The sequence below is a fragment of the Lissotriton helveticus genome, chromosome 6 (assembly GCF_964261635.1).
Source record: "Lissotriton helveticus chromosome 6, aLisHel1.1, whole genome shotgun sequence".
NCBI classification, from domain to species: domain Eukaryota; kingdom Metazoa; phylum Chordata; class Amphibia; order Caudata; family Salamandridae; genus Lissotriton; species Lissotriton helveticus.
The window spans coordinates 1,696,899,911-1,696,922,704 of NC_136067.1; the positions used below are offsets into that span (position 1 = coordinate 1,696,899,911).

Below are 22,794 nucleotides of genomic sequence, written 5' to 3' on the forward strand. Positions count from 1 at the left end.
GAAGTAATCTGTTTTTGCCAAGATAATGGCTTTTTTATAACTGTTAAGCAGTGATTTATATTTGGTTCGGAGGAGGGGACAGTAGTTGCGCCTCCAATGACGCTCCGATCGCCTAAGGTTGAGTTTAAGCTCTTTGAGTTCACTAGTGAACCATCTGTGGGCCTCATGGGGCCGCACAGATTTGATGTTTTTTAGAGGGGCGACGAGGTCACAGGAGGAAGAAAGCCAGGCACGAACAGCATCGGCTTGTTCTTCAAGAGGGAGATCCGTCATGTCGGGTACTGTGGAAGCCAGAGAAGAAGAGAGAAGAGAGAGATCTGTCTGGTTCCAACAGCGGGCTGTCAGATTTTTGGAAAGAGGGATTTTTGCATGAGAGGGAAGGGGAATATTAAAAGAAATTAAAAAGTGATCCGACCAGAGACAAGGAAGGGTGGAAAGAACGGAAAGGGGGCGACGCAGGGACCAAATTTGGTCCAAGGTGTGACCCTTAGCGTGAGAGGAGGAAAAAATGTGAGGAATAAAGTTTAGTGACTGGAGAGTCGCAGAGAAGTCTTTGGAAGCTAGACTTTCTCTAGGATCGTCGGGCCAGTAATTAAAGTCCCCTAGTAGGACAACTGACGAGTTGTTTACTGCCAAGGTGGCCAAGATGTCTTGTAATAGGGGAACAAATTGAGGCATGGGCAGAGGGGGCCGATAGACAAGGACAAAAGTGAGGGGATCGATAAGATTGGTGGACCGAGCGACCAGAAGATCCACGTTGGATATTGGAGAGTGGTCGAGAAGCTGAAATTTCAGCGTTGATCGGATAATCATTGCCACACCGCCACAGGCTTTTCCGGCCGGGCGGTCCATGCGGAGGGCATAATGTGTGTCGGGAAGAATAGCTAGAAGGTCAGGAAGTGAATCTATAGAAAACCAGGTCTCCGTGAGGAAAAGATAGTCGGGACAGTCTGAGGATAGGAGGTTGAAAAGTTCAATTTGGTGCTTAACTGCTGACCGGGTGTTAAGCAGTAGAGCAGAAGCTGCGGGGGGTGACGGTGTGAGAGAAGGGGTTGCCAGACACAACAAAATAACAAACATACCAGAAGCCATAACGTCCAACACACAAGAAAGACACAAATAGAGCGAAAGGTGGAAGATTGGACAGAAGAAATAAAGGATGCGTGCTAGAATGTAGGTCCCATGCGCACTTTAAATTTAGACCAAGTGCTGAGAAAATGTATTTTGAGGCGTAGTAACGATTGGGGTCAGTGCCTAATCCATTCTTGACCCCCTCCTCTGACGAATAGCTTTTGCTGGAGTTTGTAACACTTTTATCTCCATATTGATTGATTCACTGCCTTCTTTGAAATGTATGTATGGATGAAATTTATAGAGTGTACTGCTACTCCCATGGGACATTCTGGCACATCTGGAAGGAAATGCTATCTCTGCTGGAAAACTCAGGTCTTAAGTGCTTTCCTGAGAGTTTAACGAGGAGATAGCTTGAACAGTGAACAGAAGGGAATGCCATACTTTGGCCATCAAGAAGAAAGCATAGCCGCCTAGTGGACGGAATCCAACTGGATGGAGTGAGATGTTATGCCATGTGAACCAGGCAAAGTGTCTTGAAGCTGTAGCTTCTACGTTCATATAGCCAATGTAGATCATTGAGAAAAACAGGCAGTACTTGGCCCGCGGGGAGATTCAGGATCAACCGGGCATTTGCATTTTGTACCTTTTACAAGCAGTGACTCAACTAGTCGGTAGACACAGAAATAGTGAGTTTTCTGTAGTCTGGTCTAGGGGTGAAGAGTCTGTGTTTCAGTGTTTCACGAGAAGGAGTGGAAGGATTTTTCTTCCCATTCTCAAAATCTAAAAGGATCCTGCAAGTTTGTCAACATGAGCCAACAAGAGGTTTGAATCAAAATAACCGCCACGATTCTTTGCATATTTTACCGGCATGGGTATGTCCTCAGCTCAGGGGGCCACCAAGAAGAGGATCAGAGGCCAAATGGAATGATCACTCTTCAAAAAATGCTGTGGTCCAAACAGTCCATTTGTATGGGTAAGCCTAACTTACACATGCAAATACCTTTCGAATCTGTCCATGTGTATCGTTGCCAGGACTTTTCCTTTACAAATCATTATGAAATGCATTGGTTAATTGAATAAAGACAATACTGCAATTCCCAGAATGCATTGATTTGTTAAAAGCTAATAACATAGTGTCCGGCATAGATTAAGCATCCCAGCAAAACAATTATTGTCATATTCCTGCTTGCAAAGTTTGTGCCTCTTGACATTCCACAACATAAAAAATCCAACACATATGGTTCTTTCACTCTGCTAAACCTATACAAACGATGCATTGTTTTAGTATTTCTACTTGTGCATGAGGCAAATGTTTTTTCTCTTTGCACCACTTCACAAGTTCTTTTGAATTCGTTGCCATGCCCAGCTGTCTTCCTGTGTATTTTCCTATCTGACAGTTGCTTCCATGTAATCCATCATTGCAAGGAGCTCTGTTTTCAAAACATGTCATCATTATCCAGAAATGGACAAAACTATCAAGAAACGCTTGCATGAAAGTGTTCTGTCTACAAACGCACTCACAAACATGTTAAAGCCATTTCTGGGAAATGCTTTCTCCAAACCAGTTGCAAAGCAAATTAACAGGTGACTTCGCTCCTCCGAGTCCCTTCTTGTTGTATTTTTTGTTGATTGTATACAGCAGCAGGTTGCCATGAATGACGCATGCACTGTCACGTGAGACCTAAACGGAATGAGACTCTGGGAGAAAGAGAGACCATCAGGGGCCCTTTAACACACAAAAGCCCCGGGGGAGCAACGCGCGTGTGCGCCATTTTTCTGCACCCCGGGGGCACTGTAGTATTACAAAAGAAGGCGCAGACTCTTGTGCGCCCTCAACAATGATACAGATACGGTGCACACATTGCCAGTGCTATCTCTAGGGAACTTTTCCTCGTTAGCATGAAAGAGCTGCCCCATGTTAATAAGTGAAACACGGCCTCTGCACCTGCACCCTATTATAGACGCAGGCGCATAGGTAAAGAGGCCACCAGGATGCACCCTTCTGTGTGACACAACAGAGTGGTGCACAGTAAGTGCAACCCCTGCAAGGGGGAAAGGGGCTCGATGTACCCCAATGGAGTGCCACCTGAAAATAAAAACAAGCATTTGCATAGCAAATAGGTCTCGCCTTTGGGACATTTGGGACATTATACGTGTTTAGCCATGCAGCACATTATCCATTGCATTTGTCATTAAAGACATCAAAGTTTGTGCATAGGGTATGCAGAACGATGCATACCTGGAGCACATAGCACTGGTAAAGCAAAGCGCTTATAACAATGGGCGCACAATACGTGCAAAGAATGTAAAAAAAAAAAGCAGAATCCATGAGTACACTCGGAACTCGGAGTAAAGTACGCAATGACTACAAAGCTAAGTTCTTAACGTGCAGACAGTATACTAAGAGCAGCGAGCACAGGTGAAGTGTAGAATACACATAGAAAATAAATGAAGAGTAGAGTGCACAGACGGCACACAGAGCATAAAGTAACCGTAAAGCAAAAAAACCTCAAATGCAGGCAGATCATAGTATATTGAGCATAAAATATATGTAAAACATGGGAAACGGGGTGTATGTTAAGCAGAGGGCATGTGTGTACTGCAAATAGTAAGTGTAGGGACAGAATATACACCGCACAGCAGTGCACATGGCAGTATGTTGTAAATCATATGCACAGCAAGTTCACATAGGGCCCAATTGTTGCAATACACACTTATAGTTTTGTGCGTGCAAAGTGTGGGTAGAAAAGGGTGCATGGAAAACAAAGTAAACCTGTTGGAGATGCACAGCACCCAGACCACAGAGTACGGAAGGCCACGAAATACAGGGAAACACGTGGTAGGTTAGAGCACAGAAAACATGGCGAGCACCAAACACGTGCACAGGACTGCGAAGACGTACAGCATTGAGTACTCCTACAGCAAGGTCGATATGGAAGTCATTCACATGGTGTTAGTGTGCTCCAAAAATGGTGAAAAGACATACAGAAAATCTGAGTATGCGTAAATCAAGTACCAGTAGAAGAGAGTACACAGAGTAAAGCGCACACATGGCAGCAGAACTACATGTCTTTGTAATGGGTTGGTTCCAGTACTTATGAGATATTGATTATTTTGTTGCAGTGAATAGGCCCCAGAATGCACCAAACAGCTTACTGCTAAGTAAACAAGATTAATTTAGGCACGTCTCTCTGAAACTCTTGCTGCTTGCTCCTGGGAGCTTCTCTCCTGACTGAGCAGGTTATCCTCGGGGCTCTGGCTGCTCCCGGCGCAGACTGAGCATCTCCAGGAGCTGGAGAGACAGAGTGTGTCTGCAGCGGGGCTGGCCTAACCAGGCGCAGACCTTGTTAGCAGTGGCGTCACGAAACTTGAGGGGGCCCCCCTGCAAAGCACATGGAGGGGGCCCCCGGCAGCTCGGCCCACCACCTACTACTTTGCCCTACCACCCAGAAATCAAGTATTTACCCCTGCAGGACAAAAATAAGCATCACCTAAAGCGGTATTTTCAGCACTTCTCTGTGCATACTTCGAACAGCAATTATAAATAGAAATCACTTTTGATTGTGTTTTACGGCTGCCTGAATGATCCATGACTGATAATTAAAGGGGACAAAGACAGAAAACTCACATTACAAATGAATACATACATTTTTATTTATAATCCCATTTAGGGTCAAGACGAGGTCTTTAGTGTCTTTAAACAACACATGGCTGACATTTTTCTTTTGGCAACCCTACTTTATATTCCTTTTCATGAAATGCCTTCTCCCACTACAGCAGTAAATGTACATTTCAATGCCTTCTCACACTACAGCAGTAAATGTAAATTTCAATGTAAATTTCAAATGTACAGAATAGGCCCAGGGGGTACTGCCTGGAACCAGAAAAAACTAAGCCTCTAACCAGTTTACAAAGGTATACATAATGAGAAGTTGGTGCTGTGCATAAGTTAAATATTTCATCCTGTGCTCCTCAGCAAACAAGTTACCAACTAAAATCCTAACAAGGCCTACTTGGCCTTTCATCTTTCTGGTATCAAAACACTGTGACTCATTACTTATAGTAACTTTCAGTTAGTATGTAATCAGAGGACAAGTTTTCTATTGCACAACACGTCATCTTGTGGTCACTGCGTAGCCCTTTATTATACTCAAAATGTGCATTGTTAAATCTGTTGTTGATGTTGATATGACAAGACGCATCTGCAGTCGTAAACACTACATACAAAAACCCATTTTTAAGCTATGAAGGGGAATCACTAGGGAGAGAAAACATGAGAACTTGGAGGAGAAAAGAAGAACCAGATGAAGGGATCTTGAAGAGTGGTTGTGAATGGACTGAAATAATGGGAGGGCCTAGAAGATGAAAAGGAGGAAAGGGGCGAGAAGGTAACAACAATGACGGAAGTGAGCAGTGCAGGTAGTGGGGAGAAAGAAGATGATGATGAGCACAAGTAAGGATAGGGTATAATAGGAAGACCCAAAGGGGGAAGAAAAGGAAAACAGTGTGGAGATGTATGTGGTCTCATTTATAATGAAGAGCCTCTCCGGGGCCCAGGTGTGCGCACACTAATTAATGAAGAAGCTTATATGCAATCCAATTTCCTTCCCTGCCCAAAGGGCCATGACACACTGGCTACACCACTGCTGTGAACCAAAAAAACATTATTGAAAAGATGGTGTGCGCACATTTTTCGCAAAGAAGTGAAGTGCTGGCGTCTCTTCCACGTGCCCAACTTGGAATCCTATCTATGACTCACAATAAGAGTTGGAGCTATACGCAAATCAAAAGTAGTTGGCGGATACCTACACATGCTTTTTGGGGCTCAAGTTTCTGACAGCCGCGTTTTGACCTAACAAGGGAATTTATCCTTCCACGAGCCAGTTTCATGTGTGGAAACAGCAGTGTTGCATTAATTCTTTTGGGAACTCTGCGTGAGAATGAAGTGATGCAGTTTAAATGGAAACGTCACTTGATGAATTGCCAAGCCAGGAATAGGCCTTTAATAGTGTTGGAAGCTTTTGTTTTTTAAAGGTGTGCCGGCCGATCTTGTCTCTCCAGGTCTCCCTCTTTTTTCAGGTTTCATTGTAGTGAGCCCCGCGCAACCTAAAGAGTGTTCTCACTCCAGTGTACATCAGAAGTTTCCTTCCTCCTTCTAGTCCTTCCTCACAATATCTGCTCCCCTCACTGTGCTGCCATCTTACCCTCTCCTTCCAGTGCGTCATGGTATGGGCCGAGAATTTAATGGCATGTTCTGCGTCATCGTCCCTACTGGGGCAAGTGAGTGCCTGGAAAAGGCATTGGTCCGGAACCGCTGTCTTTCTCTCTTCACCCCATCACCCTACCTGCTTCTAGATGCCATCCAGTGGGTTGGTCCTCTGTTACTCTTGTCAACTCTATATCCAGTGCTGCCTTCATGACCAAACATGACTGCGAAAGGGTTGTGTTTTTTTATACTGCTCAACGGACTCCATATACCCTAGAAGGCCAAAAATGTACACCATCACATTTCATACTGTCATGCAATAAAGTTAAGTACCTGCATGGACGACACCATCTATTCCCACAATCTCTGCTAGACCCATGCCTATACACAGCGATTATAGGAGCACTATGCTTCCACCACGCTGTCTACCCTCACGAGTGTTGCTCTACATGTCTTCTACAGGCTAAACTATGAACCCCTTCCAACAATGCACTCCAAGGACACCAGGAATCCAATATAAATAGGAGCGGTTCATGACCTTGTCAGGGGTATGCAGCACTATTGAAATATTGCAGAAAAGTGCTATAGGACTCGCAAAGTGTAATAGAAACAGCTATATGAAGACCAATATAGTACTACGTTTTGAAAGAAATGGATCACGATCGTTCAAAAACTCCTCCCTACAACACAGCGAATGGCTGACATTTTACTAAATACAAAACTGAAACGAGAGGCGGTGGCGTGTGTATGATAAATTCACTGCCTGTGCCTGCAGCAAAGGCCACTTTAAAAGATTGCGTCACTTGTGGTGCAATTCTGCAATTCAACTGGGGGCCTTGTGCATAGATGAAATTTGCACTAACTGATCACAGAAAAAACACATTTCCACTCCTCTCTCTGAGTGAATGATAACTCAAGGGCCAGTACTATGTTGCATCACCAGTACTTGTCCTAACTTGCAACAGTGCATCTGTTCGATCCGTACATATCGACGCACAGGCTCAGGGGGTTCTTTGATAACGTAAAATGCAACTGTGGGTGTCTCAAAGAGAGCGCCACGACTCCCCTCACTACTCTGGGTCACAGCATCCCATGTGCACCTGTTCACCTCCTTTCACCCTCTCCCGCTCCTAGAATAGAAGACATCAAGGGAAGGTCTGAGGTCAGGGGCCCTTCTGTACAAGAAATCACTTTCTAAGCTTAGCTGGCCGCCTGCCCCTCCAAGGTCCACCCACCTACTCCACTGCTTTCACTCAGGCTCAGCACTACTACCGGACCAGTTCTCGTTTGTTCGCCCCCCCCCCCCCCCCCACCCCCTCCCTTCCATCTCTCATGACATCCAGGCTCCAGTCCAGCCCTGCCAGTGCTAAGAGGGATATTTCTTTAACGGTTGGTTCCTACGGTACCATCTCCCTTCTGCAATCTGCGCCGCCCTCAGCCCTCTCTTTACCACCAATGCCTGTCCTGAGAATGCATAGCGGGCAGGCTTCATTATCATTAGATCCTCCGTCCGAGTCCTGAGCAGGACACGACATACTCCCTCACCTTAGGCCTGGCTGGCCTGCAGCTTTGAAGGCGAGCGGGGCGGGCACTGGGCAGCAGAAGACAGGGGGCGACTGACTGGGCGAGGCTAGCCACCAGGGCCAGGCATGGGCTAGTAGTAGTACTCTTTTAGTACCACGGCGGCTGCACCCTTCTTCTGGTTTCTTCTAAAGTCATGCGCACTTTTACAATGCGCATGACAAAACTGGTACGCATTAGTCAGGAGGCTGTGTTAATACGCCCCCCTTGTAATTTAATGTTTATAGAGGCGGGGTCCCTGGTGTGCTGCGTCTTCTGAGAGACGTGAAGGGGCCCTTGGGGCGGGGGGTGGGGGGGAGGGGGAGGGCTGTGTTAATACGACCCCCCTGTAATTTAATTTTTATAGAGGCTGTGCGGAGTCTTCTGAGAGTGAGGTGGCCCTCGGAGCGTGGGCCCCCCTGCCGGGGGGGAGGGGGGGGGAGTTGGGAGGCTGTGTTAATACACCCCCCCCCCCCTGAGAGACGTGAGGGGGCCCATGGAGTGGGGGCCCCCTGCCGGTGGGGGGGGGGGGAGTTGGGAGGCTGTGTTAATACGCCCCCCCCTGTATTGTAATTTTTATAGAGGCTGTGCAGCGTCTTCTGACGACGTGAGGGGGCCCTTGGAGCTTGGGGGCCCCCTGCCGGGTGGGGGGGTTTGGGTTGGGAGGCTGTGTTAATACGCCCCCCCTGTAATGTAATTTTTATAGAGGCTGTGCAGCGTCTTCTGCCGACGTGAGGGGGCCCTGGGAGCGTGGGGTCCCCCTGCCAGGGAGGGGGGGGGGTTGGGAGGCTGTGTTAATACGCCCCCACCCCTGTAATTTAATGTTGGTGGTGGCGTGGGACTGTTTAATTTAGGCTTGCAGCCTTGCTTGCAGCCGTCTTCCTCTGCTGCTGAGAGTGAGAGGGCTGGGGGCCCCTGGTCCCTGGAACGTGAGGCTGGGCCCCCCTGCACCGCGGGGGCTGTGGGGGCCTGTGTTACGCCCCTGCTGGTTAGCAGAACATTGGTTCTGAGCGGGACACTGGCAACCGCTGCATCCTTGGCATGGCAGCCCGGCGGAAGAAAGACGCTAGCCCCAAAAGAGCCAGTCGGGGAGGAGCGGTGATCTTCAGAGGCAGGTCTGCCTTAAGAGGCGAAAGGAAAGTGAGAATGTAAGGGGGAAGAGACACGGAGGGAAGAAACGGAGACAGCACGAGGCTGCGGAGGGAGGAGGAGGAGACAGCCTGAGACAGTGGGGTGGTGGCCGACCAGGAGGAACTGTGAAGACGTTGTGATGGACTCTGCTTCGACGTGTTTTGATGGCCAAACAAAAGCATCACGTAGCGAAATTGCCAGGGCCTCAACCAAGCAGTCAAAGGAGGGATTTTTAAAAGCAATCCACCAATAAAAAGCTAGCATTTCTGACTGGCACAACAGAGAATGAATGGCAATTGATGGGCTTGGTTGAAGCCCATATTGTACATACTTCGTGTCTTGCAGACTGCACACTGTCTAGGCTCAACCTAAAACAGATCAGCTGATTTAAACAACTGTTTTGTATTCCACTAAAGCACTTTCCTCTGGCAGCGCAAGTTCGGGACACCCTGGGGTAGAGCATTGCTTGTAACAGAGGTTCACTGATCCGGTTTGCACCTGGCGCGCCACAAGGTGACTTAATACAGGCCCAGCTGTTTTAGAAATTGGCAGCAGTTTGCCTCTAGCCACTAGTTCAAAATGGCTGTAAAACAAAAGTCGCTGAAGGCTATCATCAGCCAGCATACTATGTAAAAAACGTGTTTTTCTCAAATCATGTTTTCTACCTACCCCGATGCTTACTAAAACAGAAAGATCTACCTCTGCCTTTGGTCCTCGTCGAAATATTTGTTACCAGTCGCACTTAGGATTTAGTTAGTTAAAACCTCCCTTCGGCTGTAAAGAAAGGTCCCATTTATGACTTTATCTGGTACACAAGTCTATTCCTTTTGTGTTATGACACAAACTTAGTTACCAGTGCACTATAAGAATGATTTGTTGATACATATTTTTGTTTTTGTTTCCATGTACGTGTTCCCAGTTGAGTGTATAAGCCACGCCCACTTCTCTCGTTGGTGCCGTGCCAGTCTTTTTTTTTTCTTCTCGCAAAGCACTGTTGAAATTGGGCATCTAGACTAGCCCTGGGCGGAGTTCTGCTAAGCGGAACTCTGCGAAGTGACCAAGAAATTCCCCAGCGCTACGTCAGGTTCCGCAAGCACCGGAGTGCGTTTGGTCATGCCTTTTGGATTGATTTTCTGTGGCGGGAGTTTGTTCTGCGCTGTAAAATCAGCGCAAATGGCACCATGCGCAGCGCAGGTGGGCGCAGCTTCTTTTCTTGCCGCTCGACCCGAGCTGCAGCTTTCTCAATGCAAACGGAAGGTTTCTCAACACAAGCGATTGCGGCCGCTTGCGTTGAGAAATCTGACCACCCGCGTTGACAAATCTTGTTGGGGGGGTGGATTTTCCTCGCTCGCGCTTGCCAATTTGACGTTGGCAAGGAAACAATTCCACTTTGCTTAGCCTGATGCGCGGAGTGCGGAAAACTCTGCGAGCAGAGCTCACCACCCAGGCCTAAACTAAACACATTCCTATGTACTTTGATGGTTGTTTGCACCTGGATATATAGTGCCTTAATTTAATTTTCAGGCGTGGTGTGGGCAGGAATAACAATTCGATTTTTGGAGCCTATAGTCAAACATATTTCACTAAACATGAGTGCTAAAACCAAAAGCATGTAAGGGGCAAGGCTCTCTATATTCTGTTTTTCATAATCACCTTTGGAAGAAAGGTGCTGTGCTCAATATACAAAGAAATGATATCATGGTAGCCATAAAGCAAGCAGGGCATGGCATGTTGTGTCGTGGTTCCATGGGAGGCTAGGGAAGCCGTGATCAGCGAAGTATCCCTTGCCATGTTCTACAAATTACGTGGCTCAAAAGGAGAGCAGTTTGTGGTTTGCAGGTTAATGATTTTGAGAAACAGGTGGCTGCTCCCACTAGAAACCTTTATGTGATGCAACAAGGATGCATTTTTCCTTGGCTTTGACCGGAAGCTAGTGGAGTTGCTTTAGAGGTTGAGGGGAACCGAATGAAAACGCCCAATGATCCAAGCAAACTTTGAATGCACCACGAGGGCTTAAGCTGCATAATTTTCCCCAAAATGGATTGACACTTGGAAGCACCTTTGGGGGGGGGGGGCAGATGTACATTTATAGGTAATAAGTAATTAACTGTGTGGCTTATATAAAAGCTGCTGTATTCTCCAGTCTGCGTGGAGTGCGGGACTGACGCATGGTTGAAGAGGTCACATGGCAGAGACCTGCAAAGAGGTTAAAAGCATAGTGAGCTTGCAGCAGTAAAGCACAAGAGATCGATTGCACTACTTGCAGCCAAGTAAACCTGTGTAATGTTCATGGCTGCCTGACTGAGCCACTCCCACCTTCAGCCTCTGCAGCACTGAGGACACCACAGCAGTCAGGCTGGCCCCCAATTAGCTCAAGGCTTTACACATTTGTGAGATGGCCTCAGTGAGTGTAGTCTGCTGGCAAAGGGCCTTTACATTACATTTGGGATGGTGATAAAATTCAGGCCTCGCCTCTCAGTTTTGCAAAGGAAACATTCCATTTGTAACGCTAAGTGGCACAAATACGGCTTTCTGCGATCACTGATAATTGCAGCGGAAAAGATGTACCTATAAAATTTAAGTATGAGATAACTACCTTGTACATAGAGAAAGGACCTTGACCATGCACAATTTTACCACAGTTCCCACACTTGAGGTGTGCACCATTAGCTTTCGCCTATGTGATTAATAATAAGCTGCTGATATCCGAGTTGACTGCCGGTGCTTGGTTCAGTACCTGAGCAGCCTAACACCTGAATAGAAAATGTATACAAGACCAATTTTTATATTCAATAAAAAAAATAACAAGTAGATGGCAGTATTGTTTTGTTCTTCCAATATAGGGAGGCAGTTAGGTGAGATCTTCACACAGCTCGTGCAGGCACACTAATTTAACTTCCCAAACAAAGTCTTAAAATCGAGTACAAGAACTTAAGTCCACATAAAATGTTGAGTGAGATCAAATGAATACTCCTCGGTGGCGTCAGGATGAAAAGATCAGGAATGTAGCACAGCTGTTTCAATGTGTGCCGGCAGGTAAAGTAAACAAATAAGCATTGGCATAGCCAATAGGTCTCGCTTTTGGGACCTTCTAAGTATTTAGTTATGCAGCAACTGTTGCGTGGCTAAACACTTATAAGTTCCCAAAGGCGAGACCTATTGGCTATGCCAATGCTGTGTGTGTGGGTGTGGTTGTAGCTGCGGGTGTGGTTGTGGTTGTGGATGTGTGGTTGTGTGATGTGGTTGTGTGTATGGTTGTGTGTGGGGGGGTTGTGTTTCTGGTTGTGTGTTGTGCTTGTGGTTGTGTGTGGTTGTGTGATGTGGTGGTTGTGTATGTGGTGGTTGTGTATGTGGTGGTTGTGTGTGTTTGTGTGTGTGTGTGTGTGGTTGTGGTTGTGTGTGTGGTTGTGTGGTTGTTGTGTGTGTGTGTGGCGCTTTGGCTGTGTGTGTGTGTTTCTGTGTATGTGTGTGTGTGGTTGTGTGCGTGGGGTTGTGACAGTAATACTAAAAGCACATCAAAATAAAGGAACACAAACATCGAGTTTGTGGAAAAAGAAAGCACATTGTAAGTCAAACGGGCGCAGCAGCACAATAACATGTTATTTGATGTTTGATGTTCTTTGAACGAGAACATCAAAGGGGCACTGCTAAAGTGATCGTGGGCGAAAGTGTTCTTGTGCGCTTAATGAGTGCCTCGGCTCCTAAGCGCGCGCCCGTGCACATGCACTGTAGCTCTAGGCTGGCCAGGCTGGCCATGGTAGCATTTTTTGAGCCCTCACTAAATGTTCTAAAAATCAGCTCCACACAACAGCGGGTGGACACAGTAATTCGGCACCGGGAACTGATAAGTACCCACTTTTAATATATGTTAAATACAAGAGATCTAGCAGGCAAAACCTAAAAATCCAGTTTGTCTGGATACGTTTTTTTAAATGCTACATATTTGGTGTAAGTAGTATCTTGACATTTTTGCAAAAACTGGTTACCTTTCAGCAGTTGATTGCTTTTTTTATCCATTAAAAGAGGGGGATTCTTTGCCTATACAGCACAGTAGAGTTGTTTTGTGTCATATCCATATTTACAAAGACGCTGTTCCCTAAGCAGCAATTATTTCAGGAGGCCACTTGGACTTTTGGAAATTCTATAATGTTAGCTGTATTGAAACCTGCAGCGCCTCATAACGAGACACATACATAGTGAATATAAAATGTAGGTACTGTTCTCCAGGAGTGCTTCCTGTTTAAAAAGAGTGCTTTTGGAGACATTCTCAGGTGAACAGTGTGCAAAACTGAAACAGAAGACCTCTTTTAAATGAGTTTAATAGAGGAGGGTTTCTAACACAGTGGAATTCACAACAACACACTTTGCAATTTGCAGTAATTTACACTTAGGTTTTTTTATATTCAGAACCACAACGTACATGAGCATATAGTATTATCATGTTTCATATATATTCAGGAAGGAGGACTTCAGTGGTTAATCATCAGTATTTTATTGCTTCTTCGTTTCATCCTGAAATATTACCATAGTCCTCTAATGGTATACTTCAATTGCCTTCGCCACCACTCGTTTGACTAGTTTGCCTGGGGATTTTCCAAGGCTTTAGTACAGTGTGGCCTGCCCAGGGGTTCTTGTGGTAAGCAGCGGTTGGTCTCTTGCGGGAATGTGACCATTCCCATATATTCACTCGGGTCATGCTTGTGAATTTAATGTGGGTAATGAAGGCACATTGGGTGTAATTGTCCTGACATCGGCCTCATGCATATTGAGTGTATAAGATCAAAGAGACGCTGCTTTTGAAAGAAGTGTGTATGTATGGGTTCGATTTCTGCCGCTTGTATCATTGTGTACAGGTGGTACAGACTACACTTGAAGATACAAAGGTGATGTTGGACCTTGGACTATCATGAAAACAAGCGTTAATTGTGGTGGATGACATTTTGAAAAGGATTTGCTGAATTTTTATTTCTTCAGAGACGTATTTTGTATAGCACTGGGCCCTTTTGTATCAATGTCTGTTAATAGATAACAGGTAGATGGCAGTGCCACAAAAAAAGCTGCGTGATCTACTTTTAATCACATAATATGCTGCAATTTTTTCTTGCTCCATAGTTTGATTTTCAGTGCCGCATAGTTTAATCAACACTGCCTCATAATTTGGTCGTACTTTGCTGCATGTTATCAGAAGCGCTGATTATAAAGGTCGCTGGTCTTTTGAGACCGAATATATTCTCTGGTAGCAGTCTGCAATGGAGTGAAACGTGGGTCACAGCCTGTGTGCTACTGTGCTTTCTCATAATGTGTTAATAATCTGTCAAGTTTATCTTCTGAGACTTAAGTTTTGAAGTGAATTGTGACTTGCAGTCGCTCCCCTCGAGGAGGAATATACATGCATGTTTAAGTAAATAGGGGTTATCTTTGTTGCAAAATTTGTATCTTTTTATTCCAAGACATGAAGAGCCTGGAGAAGTTGCTCAGAGACGCTGTTGTCTACGGCCAGCCTCGAACCCACAGAAGTTGGAAAAAAATCCTCATCATCGTTGAAGGCATTTATAGGTGAGTGTTGATTATTTCGCATTATCTTCCTGCTGTGCACTGTGAAAGAAAAACATGGTCAAAGATAGTGCGTGATATGATGTGTAAATATGTTTTGTTTTCTTGTGTAGGCATTGGGGCATGCGAAAACTTCTACAGGGCATATCATAATGTCTTTTATTTATTTACTAGACTGTTTGCAACCACGCCAATTTGTACTAGTTGTAGAGAGTCATTATGTTTCCTGATAACAGAAAAAGGAACCCATAGATCGGCTATTCTTACCTTTTTTCATAAAGATGTCCTGGCATCTAGATAATAATGAACTGTATCACGAAGGCAAACTAGGAGAATTGAGAAAGCAGTCATAAGAAAGCTGCAAAGACAGTGAACCAAAGGGGCAGAAAAAAGGAAGTCCATAGTTGTTTTTTAGGTCGAGCCTGTAGTGGAAGCGCGCATGCGCTGTTTGCTTTGTGAGGCATGCAGTATTCAATATGGAGTGGAAGCTCCGCCCATCTTTTTCATTGGCTTAGTTCCTAAATGCTGCCTTCTGATTGGTTTTAGGCTTGTTAGTCCCTCCTTATGACGAGCATGTCGTCATTTGTATCCTTCCATGGCTACTGGCCCCTTTACTTTGAGTGTTGCACAGTATGTTTTATTTATACTGTGAGTAATATTTTCTTACCGTGCCTCCACCTCCCACAGCCTGTGCCTTCCTTCTCGTCAGCCCGCAATGCAATAGGTCACGTGTAAATGTGAGTCCAATTGCATTGCAAATGCTCGTTAAAGGGACGTTGAGTGTGCAGAGAGGTTTAACAATCACCAACAATCGGCGATTCCAAAATGTTTATGGGTTTCAGGATGTCAGCTTGGGCTTCTAGACCTACTGTGACATTTACCGAGTGGTCTTTTAACCCCTTCTGTGCTCAAGACGACCCCCGGCTGTCATGCGTCACGGTAAGCGTGTGCGCACGGCCGCTGGGGGCCGTCCAGATCCCGCCCACACGTTAATTCTCCTGAACAGCGGGAGAATTAACATTGCGTGGAAGGGGTTAAGCCCTTCTGCGACTGTATAAATGTAAATGTCATGATACTTATAGAGCGCACTGTCACCAGACAGTCACCTTGCGGTGTCGCCTATGCGGCTTCCTGGCGCTGATACTCATACCGCTGTGGAACCCCTCTTGGCTTTCCCTGTGAAGTGTCCACACCTGGGCACCTCCAGGGTGAAGCCAGGCATCCTTAGCGCTGCTGGGGCCGGTGTGGAGGCTAAGCAAGCTAAATGTACAGAGAGGTGGGGCACATGGACTCTTAAGAAGGGATTTCTATTCCAAAGCCCACCAATTGATAATGACACCCGGACCCCGTGCAAGGGGAGAAACACCCGAAATTGATCAGAGCAAACGAAAGTAGGAAGATGCTGCAAGGTCCGCTTTTGGTGCCCTGGCAGGAAACCGGCTTGCGATGCCAAGGGCTGTATTAAAAGCGGCATGTGACTCTTCCGTCTGTGCCTTTGGGCATCACTGACGTGCACATCACTGCGCGTGTTCACCGATAGCTTATGGATCTGTTTAGGAACAGTCTGTAGTTTAAATTACGAACCCAGGGACGTGTGTTACAGAAACAGGACTTCTGCCGTGCAATATTTATGGCTGGGGAGTGAAGCTGCGAAGAGCTATGGATCTGCCACGGTCGCATAGCGCTTGAAGAAATAATTACTTTTATTACGTAGTGCCTGTGTAGACGGATGTCTGCTGGTGTTTCTCTACCGGATTTCTTTACCTACAACAATGCCTAGTTTGTGCGTTATTTTCACGGAACAGTGTAATTAAAGCACACAGTGGAAGGTGCCATGATGGCTAGTTTGAACTGCAAATGTCCGGAATTTTCCCCCTGTACGCATGTAGTGCGTCCTACAGGGGTTGAAAGGAGCCGACTACAGTTATTTTTAAATGACCCTGATGCTTCATGTAGGTGTCAGTGTCGTTCCTTGCATTGGAAGCCTTGGCTGGTTCCACAGCTGTCCGGAAGCTGACCCTCTCTCAGTCCCATATGGGAGCAACTCATCGACGCACACACTGCTTTTGTTCTTTTGTGAAAATTATTGGGGTGTAACCTTTTGTGTTGTAGATAAAAAGTCCTGCTAACTGTGCACCAGGTGTCTAGTTATGTGAGATATTCAGTTTTTTGTGATGTCAGCTGATGGGTATCTTTACGAATGTTCTATTCTCATATTGTGTGTGTGTATATATATATAATCGCACAAGTGCCAGGAAGGGCTGGTTCCCTACATGAGGAATGGGAAATGCAAGTATGGGTGTGAAGGATGTTGGTTTGCGAGGCCTCTGTTTAAATCAGCCACCTGGTGAATGATGTCACAGTAGGTCTGGAAGCCCGTGCTGACGTCATCAATGCCTATTGTTGGTGATGGTTCAAGATGCACGACTGGGTGCAGAGAACTGTTTTTTTGGCCCTTTTAAGGTATGATATGTTGGTTGGAGTGATATGACCACCGAAGGCCCTGATTTTATATTAAAAGCAGAGCTTTGGACTATACCATTTCCAGCTGAAAGGCAATACTTCTCTACATGTGTTCCCATACCTGGCGTGTCACGCAGTTTAGTGCTTACTTTCCCTCCATGTTAAAGAATAGTAGATGTTTCAGCTCCCAGGCTAATGTGCTGCATAGCTAAATACATATAAGGTCCCAAAGGCGAGACCGATTGCATTGTAAATGCTTGTTTTTTTTCTTCACCGATCAAATTGTATAAAACTGATGCGTAACAGTAGGTTTATATTGCGCAGTTTGGTGCTCAAGAGTTCGGCTGTGTGGTCACCTACTGTTTACCTACTCGATCATCCCCCGGTGTTGATGGTTCTAGAGCTTGAGTGACGGCACACTTATGCATTTACTTGCCATTTCCAACAGTACTTCCTGACGTATTCTGCGTTCCGCGAGGAGCGGGCTCAGGCAATAGATTAATTCTTTCGAACCAATGTGGGGTCAGTGGAAAGATCTACCACTGTCTATGAGGCCTTTAAGGTCTGCATTCACAGGGTCACTATATCGAAGCAAACAGGAGTGCTTAGTTCAATACTGGATTGGCTGGCGCGTTTTGACCATTACGATCACACACTAACTGAGACTCATGTAGGAAACATTGAATTCCATTGAGTACCGGCTAGTTTTCTTATTTTAACTAGAGCAGGAGACCCCCAGAATAAACTTGACACTGGTACTCCCAGCTTTATTTTAACTCACTTGCACGTCTACGCACTATTGGCCCCACACCCACACTTCACCAAACGGCTGTTGGATAGAAGATCTCCGCTAAAGTGCCCCTCTTTGAGGTGTCGCCCATTGGGTATTGCACCACCGACCCAACGAGGAGCAGCCCAGATGATGAAGCATGACACCTGAAAGGGTGTGTGAGGGCATTACATCCAACAAAATGGATGCCCAACTGTAGGACTCATTGAGACCAACAGTATCCAGACATTAGTGTGACACGTACATCCTCCCACTTGAGGAACAGCTCAGCTTTCTTTGTACAACTTACTCATTTAGGGCGCACGCTGTGGCTGGACCTACCAATCCTGGTGAGTGGAAATTGCCCTTCCGCCTATCTCTCCCTTGTTGAAGACAGATTTGGAGTGTACACATGGGGACACTGCGGAATGGATGCTATTGGGCCAAACTTGTGGAATACAACGAACTGGCACAGAGCGAGGATTTGCATCTGGGCAAGTATGCCACGGCACAGTTTTGCGGTGAGAGAGTGGCTGGCAGCCAGTTTGTCGGTCCTCCACCGGCCGAGACGCGAAAATAGTGAGGTACTCACTATTATGTACAAGCAGGGAAACGCCTCTTCATGATGCGGAGTAGATGGTGGGCCGCTTCCGCTGCTACTACTTAGAACTATACACCTTCCCTATCGTATATGATGAACAAGCCACCAATGATGATTTATCTCACATTATCATGAAATGGCTTATAAATGAATACAGGGAGCGACTCAGGGCGCTGCTCCACCCCATGGAAGTGGTGGCCACACTGACATTAACTAATAAATTATTGGGGTGTGTTGCGCACTCCTATTTGCATGTAAACTGATTTCTCCTATGTAATCTCCATTTGTTGAGCGTACCGGGTGGGAATGAGGTGGCCAGCCTCAAATTCAAACTAAATATCGATTGCAAGTGAAAAAATGCCCTTGCCCTGCCCGCACTGCTGTGGGTGCAAAAACTTTGCTCAATTTATTTCAATGTATAACTGTCAACAATGCAATTTTAACTACTTTTTTTTTTTTTTTTTTTTGTAAAACCTTTATTAATGTAAGCAGAGCAATACAAGCGCAGGCCTACAACCACAGGGGCCGGCCGCAAAATCAGGAGATCAAAAACAGAGCAGTTTAGACGTGTACGATAAAAAAATTAAGTTCAGTACATTATAGCCGTAAGATGTGGTCGTAACACAGGAAAGCACAAGGATAAAAGAGGTTTCATTTTTATAATATTAAGAGGAGGCAGCGGCTATATCAACAAAGGCGTCATACAACACAATCAGATAAAAAGAGACGGGAGGGGTATATCCCTCCATGCAATCAGAAAGCAATAATAAGTAACGGGGCCAAATACACCCTACGCCCGCCAAAGGTGGGCCAGAAGTAAAGGTCAAACAATAGCAAGCAATTTAGCAAGATGTCGTGTAGAAAGCCCACCCGTACCAGACAGTAAGAAAGGCAAGTGCAGACACCAGCTAAGTAAAGGAGAGAAAAAGAGACCTAGCCAACCCCCTTGAAAAGGGAGAAAAAGGGACCATAGAACAAAACAAATTAAAATAACAAACCCCCCCCCCCCCCCCCCATCACCCGCCACCCTACATCACCGTAATGGCTATGGCCTACCCCACTAACAGCGTGTCTGTCGCCCCAGAGTCACCCGAAAGAAAGGAAAGAAAAGAAAAAGAAGAGAAATGTATCGAAAAGAAAAATGAGGAGAGGAGCCGGCGATGTAAACACCCGGTCCCCCCCATCCCCGCAGCAAAAAGCTTAAAGATCGAGGCCAGAAAGAATACAGAGAAAAGCCAACGCACAGGATGCAATCAATAACAGTCCACAAGACGTGTCCCGGATTCGCCATTAACTAAGAGGAAGTCCCGCCAGGACCTAAGCAAGGTCACCCCTGGCCACTTCTGTGAATAGTAGAACTGCCAAACATCCGTGCAGTCAGGAGACAGTATGATGCAAAAAGTCCATACCAGTCAGGTGAGGCAGGCGGCATCTTCGCACAACACTGTCCCAGCCACCAAGAAGTAGCCAACGATACATGGCGGCAGCCAGAATGCAACAGTACGCCAATCACCAAAGCGGCCAAGTCCAAAAACAGGTCTGCCCAGCACGGATTGGAGAACACAAGATGTGGGAAACATTGCAGCACAGGCGCCAGATCCATTTGTTCCCTCGAAATCGTAGATTCATCCGGGGACCCCGGCTCAGCAACCGGAGGAGATTTAACGGCACCAACTCGGGGAGAAGGCACTACGCCATAAAATGGCAGATCGACAATGGCAGCGACCCGTAACTCCAACTCCCGGGACTTCCTGAGCAGATCGATCCGCAAAGTAACCAGTGCAAACAGCACATGACTACGTGTAAGCGCCGCCCCATGTAACCGAGGTCCGGGGGTCTCAAATGCAACAGTGTCTCCGTCTCCGGGAGGGATACACTCCAAGGGGTCATCCACCATCTTGAGCACTTCGTTCGCCGCCATTATCCCCTCCACCTCCAAGTCCATTACGACCGCCAGAGGCAACGGGACTCACAGCCGATCAGCGGCGGTCGGCGCCCGGCGAGGAAAGGAGTCACCAGAAGGCCGGGTGTGCTCCCAGCAGCTCTCCGGGAGCCAGGCACCGGTTCCCGGACGGGACTAGTAACATGAGTGGGCGTCACACCCAAGGGGACCCGGACAACACGGCTTCTCTCCGGCTCACCAACTGCTCGGGCATACGGGGTGACCCACTATTGGGAGTGGGTCAGCTCCATCTCTCCCGGCTCGCGGCTCCCAGGCTCCCACCAACAGGCTTCTCATCCGGACCAGGGCCACCAACACTCCGAACACCGCCGGGCAGGCGCTGCACTCGAGGCCCCAGCGTCAGGGCCGGGAAGGCCAGCAAGCAGACAAGGGCAGATCGCAGGAACCACTGCACGTTGGAGCCCCAAAATCAGACGGTAAGTGAGCGAATTTCTCTAACAGCAGAAATCAGAAAGCCTCGATCAGGATTATCGACAGGATAGGCAAGCGGGGAGGAAGGGACCTCAGAGCGAAGCGTTCATGCGACTGTTCCGATCGCCATCTTGGCTCCTCCCCCCCAATTTTAACTACTTTTAATACAATACAATACACTGCACATTGACTCCAAACATGAATCCACTGCGGATACCTTTCCGCAATCATATCATGATTTATGCAAGTCATACAAACATAATACATGACATCTGATACATAATTAACAAATTATGACTTTTTACAAAAACAATGATGTCTATAGTTATTTCCCAATGCATTTCGGGATCAACTGATCCCTTCGTTAGGGGAACTGAAATAAAACATAGACACCAATGTTAAACACAGGGGGAGGAACTGTTGATTGGTTACATCATTTTGGTCACACTTAATTTAAACAATCTCCCACAACAAGTGCGCATGTGTCCTTGTGATAATCTGAAAAAGTTAAAAATATAATAGCCATGTGTGTTTAATGAATGCAAGACGATAAACCAGCCTTCACCAAGTGCTGCATGACTCAAGTATGAAAGTACATCACCAACCTCCATGTAACCAGTGGATTTAAAGCAAATACAACCACTCGTATGCAACATACATCTAAAAGCATATGTCTTTGATTCGTACCCGATCATACACGTGCCAAATCAGTCTACAGAAAAATAAGTAATGAGTGATGTAACATATATACTGCCAAAAGAATGAATACCCCACGAAGGTGCTCTAAACCACTGTATGCTCAGTAACAGCTGTTGCCTTTCTGCAATCCATATACTGCAATCATTAAGTCTCGACGTATCCATCAAAATCCTTGCCGTACCGTGAAAATCTCTAAAAATAAAAAGCAGCCACCAGCTCCAACCTACTATCAACCAGTAAAACTCGACACTCATCAGAACCGCACTCCTCTCACCTCAAAGTTCTGTTGATAATCCCAGCGTACTCCGTATCTCCATAACCAGCCTGCCTGACTTCCCGGATCTGCCTTCCCCATAAATCCCTGCTTCTTCATGAACATAAACAATGGAACTACCAAGTCCGTCTTGATTATACACCAACACTGTGGCGGCCATCTTCAACTGTGTAATACAATGATATCCGTGATAATCCGGCAGTAACTCCCGTCTTCAGTAGGTAAACACTCCAATACAAAATACCACTGAAAGTACAACTCCTATGAAATTGTACCCGCCATATTACAAAAAAATATGAAAATTGCTCCAACTGAAGTGTCAAGAAATTAATAATGAACTCTAACCCTCCCGAGTTCAGCCTCTGTTCACAGATGTAATCCGGTATGAAATTCAAAATAGTGCCGTAATGTCTATACCAATGGAAGCACCTTACAATTGTGTTTATTTTTTTTATCGAGGAGTCAAAATCTCAACCTTGACATTCTATGCCATATGTGACACCTTGTCATCCAACCAATCCTCTATACTCTATGGGTGCCGACAGTCTCTGCCTGATGAATCCTGGGTCCAAGGCCTCTCGCTCAGAATGTGGATCAACAAATCTATACCTAATGTGTATGGTGATGGTGTCAAGTGTATTGTGGGTGATGTTAAACAAATTTATGGACAATCTGTTGCAGAAAGCACATTGTAAAACATCATGTGTAACCAGAACACTCCCGTAACATAAAACACATTATGTAACATAGTGTGTAACAACATATTTAGTGTTACTCAAACAAAAATAAACTTGTGCACTGTAATCACTGTATGTATCTGTGAGCAAAAAAAAAACATTGCGCTTAAACCTGGTGTGTTAGTCACTCTGATTGGTGTTCTTTAAGGATGCAGAATTAAAGGTAACAGCTCATATCTAATTTATCATTTAATCCTGCAGGCATCATGGTGTTCAGATGTTTTATCCAGCATATTTCTCTTTGTGATAACCTTAATCCCAGAGCGGGATAATGCTAAATGGTTATTTTCTCCAATATCAAGAATCTCAATTGTGGTATGTTATGGCTGAGCTCCATCCAAAGCATAGCCAAC

The 22,794-nt window shown here is 46.0% G+C and overlaps 1 protein-coding gene across 7 annotated transcripts in view; it reads left to right on the forward strand.

The window, feature by feature from the left end:
- Nucleotides 1-22,794, forward strand: part of SPTLC3 (serine palmitoyltransferase long chain base subunit 3) — an 822,967-nt gene that overhangs the window by 553,172 nt on the left and 247,001 nt on the right. For all 7 annotated transcript variants that reach the window (XM_078649546.1, XM_078649545.1, XM_078649551.1 and 4 more), the window contains exon 7: nt 14,422-14,527. In XM_078649546.1, coding sequence (XP_078505672.1) covers nt 14,422-14,527 — 106 coding nt within the window. The remainder of the gene's footprint in view (nt 1-14,421; nt 14,528-22,794) is intronic.